At 34.3% G+C, this 7,500-nt stretch overlaps 1 protein-coding gene across 4 annotated transcripts in view; it reads right to left on the reverse strand.

The window, feature by feature from the left end:
• Window positions 1-1,526: 1,526 nt before the first annotated feature.
• The window catches only part of LOC113803259 (N-acetylglucosamine-6-sulfatase), a 7,957-nt gene continuing 1,983 nt past the window's right edge, over window positions 1,527-7,500 (reverse strand). Inside the window, exons 1-5 of one of the 4 annotated variants that reach the window (XM_027354000.2) lie at window positions 6,647-6,786; window positions 6,177-6,345; window positions 5,682-5,836; window positions 5,329-5,416; window positions 1,527-4,370 (exon numbers count right to left, since the gene is read on the reverse strand). In XM_027354000.2, the coding sequence (XP_027209801.1) occupies window positions 3,081-4,370; window positions 5,329-5,416; window positions 5,682-5,836; window positions 6,177-6,290 (1,647 nt within the window). In that variant the 5' untranslated portion in view covers window positions 6,291-6,345; window positions 6,647-6,786 and the 3' untranslated portion in view covers window positions 1,527-3,080. Of the gene's footprint in view, window positions 4,371-5,328; window positions 5,417-5,681; window positions 5,837-6,176; window positions 6,346-6,492; window positions 6,787-7,500 lie in introns of those variants that run through there. The other 3 variants (XM_070138630.1, XM_027354001.2, XM_027353999.2) reach the window with 3 other exon arrangements.

The following is a 7,500-nucleotide window of genomic DNA, read 5'->3' on the forward strand; positions in this document are numbered from 1 at the left end:
GCATGTATATTTTTAATATTTAGGTACAAAAAAAAATTTAATATATGATTCTCAAAAGTTAATTAATTGTTTTGTTCACATCACAGCTTCACCACATTTTCAGAAATTAAAATTAGTTTACCATAAAATTGCTCATTGCAAACATACAAAGTTTACCATAGCTTTGTCCGTTTTACAATGCCTTCATAGTATTCCCAAAAAGTTTTTAAGAAATAATTTTAATAAAATCTTTAACCCTCCAATCATGGAAAGGATTTTTTTTCTTTTCAAAAGATTCTTTAATAGCATAGTATTACTCATGGCAGCTCTCTGAAATATTTCATAAATGAATTATTGTTAGAATCTTGAGCTCAAAAGCTAGATGGATATAGTTATATATAAATACAGATATAGATAAAGATAAATCTATACAGATTTAGTATTATTTTATATCTAATTGATAAAAGAACATTATATATGTGGCTCTTTCATTATATGTAGTCTTGCAAAAAATAGCTTTGATGCACCATTATATAGTGGCCACTCTGCCTAATGCTATTATTTGCTGGCAGGAAAATTGAAACCTAAATTAACCAATTGGCACCAGAAACTTGTGATGCCCAATGTAGTTTTGTTTTGCAAGTTTTGTTAAGTGTACAGTCACCAAGGAGGTAGCATAGCTCAGTGGTAGAGCGCTGGCTTTGCAATCGCCCGGCTGCCCCTTTCAGTCAACTCAGCTGTGAATGAGTACCGGTATGCCGACATCAGCATACTGCAGTCAAAGTCGGGGCAGAAAGGAACTGGCCACCCTACCGCATCATCCCGTGGCTCAGTAAGCATCTTTCTCTACAAATCATGTCCCTTACGTCCAGATAGATATGGGATAACTTTGACAGTCACTAAGGAAAATCAACTTGTAGACCTACATGAATTTGCAAGATTTTCCCTTTTCTTGAATTCCCTTTCAAAAATATCTTCTCTAATACTATTAATATCAGTAGCCATTATTATTATTGACATTATGCTGATTGTATTGTCAAGTACTAATAGCACTGAAAATTAAAAAAGAATCTCTCCAAATTTCAAGGAAAAGGCTAAACAAGTAAAATAAGTAATACCAGTTATTTACTCCTTGATAACTAAGCTCTTGTGGAACTCTCTGTGTGAACATGAATAAACTAATCACTTAGGACACACTGGCACATACATGTCATCCTGGCATCAGTGGGGTGACATGCAACCTTTATCCTCAAAAAGAGTTCAGGTTTGTTTTCCATACACGTAGAAAAGGTGATAAACAAGAATGACTAATTCCACAAAACGGGTTGCGGAACTAATGGTTTAGTTCTAAGATCTAATTCAATCAATAAATGTAATTTTGGTGACGATATAACATCACAAAACATATAACATATCTTGCACTGTGGAGGTGCTCATTGCCATTCATGCCTTTAATAAATTTGTTACAATGCACCCTTTGCTAATCAGATACACTACATTCTTTCTGAATCAAAATACTGTTATATAGGGATAATAAACTATAATGGTACACAAGAAAAAATTTATTGACATCTAAAATGAAAAAAACAATATTAATACCTAAAAAGATTCCTTTCAACAACCTTTTTTTGAAAATAAGCACCATCATAAACTAAATACAAATATAAAACCATATTTCATTCTCAAAATATCTGTAAGTAATTGCCATGTATAGTAATGAAAATAAACGCGTAGGATTATCATTACAAATCATAACACAAAAAGATTAATGAATTCATAATGAGAACAAAAATGTGAAATCATGGCACAATAATGGACATAATTAAGATTTCCATGATTAGAAAATTGCAAAAAATACAGGAATACCTTCCTTATAAAATCTCTCTTATGTTCTTCATATCAAGCTATACCTGCTGTTGCCTCTTCAAGCTGCACTATCCTTTCTCTGATAATATATAATTGTATCACATAACCAATATACTTAAGCCTAATGTATGCTTTAATAACAAATGCTGCACTGGATATATATACAAATATTAATGTAAGTAAAGAGATAAAATCAAGAGGAATTAAAAGTACATGATAGTCATTAACTTGAATTCCAATGCTGATTTCAATATTAAAATAAAACTGGAAGACATCTGAGGAAGACATTTCACAACTAAAAACTACTACAAGAATTTTTCTTCTTTTATTAAATGGAAATATTCCAGGCTAAGGTGCCAAAGTTTCTGTTTTAGAAAAATAAAATTAATACCTTTCCCATATTCTGAAATTCTTTGCCAATCAGGGAATTCAAACCAACAACGCTATTCACATCTCCAGAAGTGGTCATGAACTGAGATACTCAAAGGCTGAACAAGAACAATAAAGATAATACTGTTATCAATTTCGGCAAGGAAATGAACACTTGAATATCACTTTCAGATTTCCTTTTTTTTTTCATAAGTGCCTATACAGCAAAAGAAAGCAAAGAAACAACTAAATGGAGTTTACAAAAATATGTCAAGTTCTATCTACATTTCTGTTTAGCTAGTATTTAGTAAATCGTTGTAATATACAACATGCAGTTCTGTATCATCATAACATGGGATGAACCAGTCTCCATTCCCTGTATGTAAAAACAATACACATATGTGAATGTTGCTTTAATTACCATTAACAGTTACTTGAAGCAATGAGTGAACTTAATGTCTAATATCACAGGAGGCTGCTGACCCCTTCAATTTTATCTTGCACTTGCAGTGTCCAAACAAGTCAAAAGGAAAGTGACTTCCTTGTCAATCTCATCAAGTCCCTCAACCCCGAGATGCCAATTTAGCCCATCCTCTATTTACCTTTCCATTACCTTTACTATTTTACAGTAACCCATGATAGACAACTTCCAACAGAAAACACGCAAAGTTGGAATTTCTTTTCTCAACAAAAAAATATAAATAAAAAAAAATAAAAATATATATATCAATCTATTTGATAAATATAGTATTTCCAGGTTTCTCCCACTGTGCTGAGTCAGAAACATCACAAAGCATTATTAAAAATTTATATATCACAATATTCTGTATTCAAAAAATAAATTTACACTGTACAATTTAATACTGCTAAATAACAAAACTAGAGAGTTCTGCACACCTTACCCCTCTACATCTCTTTAAATTGCGAAGCAGATTATTCAACTTCTTGTGGACGTCTTTCTTTATTGTTCCAACTGTATTGTTCAGTTGCTGTGGATCGCTCTTCAGGTCATACATTTCTTGGAATGACTCACCATCTTCCCATTTACAAAACAGAAAATTTTGCTCACTGCTTACCTGTCTTAAACAACTATATGTGTTGTTCCACGAGTCCTCACACTTGCAAGCAAAGTTAGGATTACAACCAGATAAACCTGAGCCCATGAACTCACATCCTTTATTTTTTTCCACACCTTCTCCAGAGTGTTCCACTAACATGGTTCTTCGTACCTGAGGATAACCTGGGATCTGATACTCCCTCTTAAGCAGCTCTTCCTCAGAAAGACTAATGCTATTCAACACAACGTGTACACCTGTTGATTTAGTTTTAGTTATTTCTGACTTTAGTGAAACACCATCCATGTACTTGGGTATCCGTATCCCAGCTAAGTCCAGGATAGTTGGCGCAAGGTCAATATTAGTTGTTGGGAATGTGTTCACCATTCCTGACGGTATGTTAGGGCCTCGAATTGTAAAAGGTACACGGATATCCGTCTCATATGGTTCCCTTTTATCTAGAGGTTGAGAAAACTGCCCCAAGTGATACCCATTATCAGATGTGAATATTAAATAGGTATTTTTAAGTTCGTCCACCACCTCTAGGTATTCCACAACATCCTTCACCATGTCATCCACCGTGAGAAGTGTCCTGAGTCTGTTCCTGAAGACGTCATCAACTTTGTTAACAACGTCATCCGGGAGAGGCTGAACACCTTGCCGCATCAGCCAGTGTTTACCTTCACCTGCTTTGATGTTAAAGTTTTCCGTCCTGGGTGCTCTGAGGGAGGAAAAATTGCCAGAGTACTTAGGCTCTGGGGTGAAGGGTGCATGTGCAGACGGCACTGACAGCATCATGAAGAAGGGCTTCTCAAATGATGACTTGTGCAGGAACTCAAGGGCCCTCTCACTTATGACCTTTGTGAGGTAGTCCTTGTCAGGGTCAGTCCCATGCTCCTCAGCCATTCCATTGACAGAGAGTGTGTAATTGTAGTATCGCGAATTTCCCTTCAACCCAAACCACCAGTCCCATCCTGGTGGGACATGCTTTACTCCTCCAACTTTCTCATGGCCATATTGGTTTAAGTATTTCCCAGCAAAAAATGTTTCATAGCCATAGTTGTGAAGATGGGTTGCAAAAGTCCTCTTCTCTGGCCCCATCTGAAAACAGGAGAAGGCTTAAAATAGATATGCATATAATATGGTAACAATCAAGTTCTTCCTCTTCTTCCAGTAAAATCATTGAAATACGTTTATTATCCCTGATAAGACCAGCTTTTGCTTATATTGTGACATACACAAGACACTCTTATTTATTACTTAACCAAATGCCGTCGGGGATGGCGTACATGCCATCCCATTATGTGCTTAATTTAGTAATTATTTTTACACATAGATGGCTCCGCAAGTACTTTGTCACCAATGAGAACTACCTGTCCCACCTATTTGCCCTTTTCCTTGATTTTTTATATTTTCTGGTAATCAATATTGTTGTTAATAATGTCAATAATACTACTGTAATTAAGATATTTATAATGAAAATAACAGTATCAATATTGATAGCTTTAGTAAAAAAAAAAATGTTTTCCTGCAAACTGAAGGAAAGGTGAAATCAGGTGAGGTCATAAGGTCTACTAACTGACCCCTTTGTGGCTAAGAAATAGCAGAACCATCTATGTGTAGAAGCATTTGACAGAACAGTACTACAGTGAACACAATATTTTCCCAGCAGCATTGGGATTAAAATTCTTCTGAGTTTATCATTTCATCTGAAATTGTATCATACAATAGAAATGGTATCATACAATCAAACTTGAATTAAAAGGCACATTATACAGAATCAAAGTTTGGAATGCTATATATCAAAATACTAAATATTTGACTACTTTATAAGCAATTTTTACAAACACCACTTCTCTCTTTGTTTTGAGCAAATGGAAAGCCAAGGCTAACAATTATGTAAAGACTTATTATGAGATAGTCTGTATGCCTTATAAGTTTAAGGAATAGGTGAGCCCAGCTAGGACTAATAATTGCCTCCTTGGTGACGAAACAAAACTACAATCCATAACGCATGTACCCAGTACCAATGTATTAATAAAAATTAACTGGAACTAACCTGCCACCTCGTACCACTGCACTGGCCACTCAGTGAATTATTAATGGCCATATGATTGTGTACATACTGTCCCGTTAAAATGCTGGACCTGGAGAAGAAAGAACACAAATTTGGAAGCATATTCAATGAATAATTGCAAATGATATTTCAAACAATGAAACAGATACAATTTTCCATTTTGAATCCAGTATAATACATTGTTTTTCTAATAAATATATAAGATATTTGCAAAACATACTTTCCAGACACATTTTCTACTTTCATAATGAATCAAGACAAACAAAAAAATTACAACTATAACAACTTAAAGTAAAATACAAACGAGTAAAAGTGTAATGGTTGCTGAAACTTACCTACTGGGACAGCAGAGTGGACTGGCAACAAAGGAGTTGGAGAGAGTGAGGCCTTCCTTGGCAATCAGTTTCCTTACATTAGCCATGGGAAGCATGCCGTCCAGCACCACATCCTGGTCGTCCGTCAGAATGAACACGAAGTTCGGTCGGTTCTTCTGCATAGATGGGTACATTGAAGAGAATTTTGTTCCTGGCTTTCCCTTACTACCTCAACACTCAAAATATTTTCCTTCTTTTATGGAGACCATCTCAACTTTCGGGAATACTAGCAAATGTTCCTTATCTTTTAAGTATTTTTTTTTATAGAAGAATGTGGACAGGGGATAGTACCATCATTAAACACGGACAAAATTGATATTTACCTTGTGCCAGCTACTGTTTTGTTATAGTCAAGAAAAAGACTATCAGAAAGTATACCTACTGACAAAGCATAATAAAGGCTACCAAATATCTTTTTGTTTCTAGCTTCAAATGATCACCAAAAAGAAAACTCACCTTTATGTACTGAGCTCTGAGTTCACTATGTATATGACTTGGCGAAGACCAATACATGACAGACACAAACACTGCAAACCCCAAGAAGAGGTAACCTATCTGTCGACACTCCATCTTTCCTGTGACGTCATGCCAAGAGTATTTCTAGGTGCTAAGTATCTACCGCCGCCTGAAAGAAATTGATAATAACTTTAATGCAAGATGCACAATCGGCACATATACTGAATAGCACAATTTAATTACTTTTAATCTAAATAATTTCCAATACCATATCTGTTAAGCTGTTCCAACAAGAAATCTTTTTTGCTTCATTTACTTCAAAATAACATTGTATTCCTCCTTTCTCCCCAAAAGAAGCAATAACTTTGTGCACACAAATTTTTTTTTTTAGATATCACTCTTTTCAAGACACCAATATCTAATTTCGCTTAAGCACGACACTAACCCTTACTATATGCAACCTTTCTTACCACTGCCACAGGGCAAGGATGGAACTCCTCCAGCGGTTAAGAGCAGATGGTTATCACTGCTGAAAAGACTTCAATCAGGCTCCATCCAGATGAGACATTTCTCACAGGTGATAAAATGCGATGATGCAAGAGGGTCATATATCTCTCTCTCTCTCTCTCTCCCCCAACTGAGCATATTATGATTTTATTTTTTCATCCCGTTCTTAATTTCTCAGCATTTTTGTAGACTTAAGTTTACACATTCTTTCATCAGAGGTTTACTGTGCAAACATAGTTCCCAAAAGAAACACCTGTGAGTGTTCTGAATACGGCAAACGATGTGTATGTGTATTTAGTATTTAGTCTGGTATTACATGTAAATGAGCAAGTAAATAAAACATGAAGAGACATTAATAAATCATGTTTCATCTTAATGTATTCAGCCGTTTTATATGTTTAACATGTAGAGCCAGGTTTTGTGAAAAATTACATAACTGAAAACTTGCAAGAATAAATTTTTTCAGTATCATATAAAAAATAACAAGAACTTTACTTCAAACAATATTATAATTTTCCTTAGTAAAAATAATTTTACTATTTATAATTAGTATTCAATAACTATAATATAATTAAATTATCATATACCATGAGGCAATCTCTAATGCACCTTAAAATGTACCAAAAATATATCTATAGATACAAACAACAATATAAAAACATTTCCATATATATTTTAATTCATAAACAAACAAAAAAAATCAATAATACTTACAATAATAATACTGATGATGACAATAAAGAAAACAATATTACAGAGTACTAACAGAACTTCAGTACAGTTGCATGATATCATACAAATGCTGATAATAGTGAGT

Source organism: Penaeus vannamei, chromosome 24 (assembly GCF_042767895.1).
Source record: "Penaeus vannamei isolate JL-2024 chromosome 24, ASM4276789v1, whole genome shotgun sequence".
In the NCBI taxonomy this organism is placed as follows: Eukaryota; Metazoa; Arthropoda; class Malacostraca; order Decapoda; family Penaeidae; genus Penaeus; species Penaeus vannamei.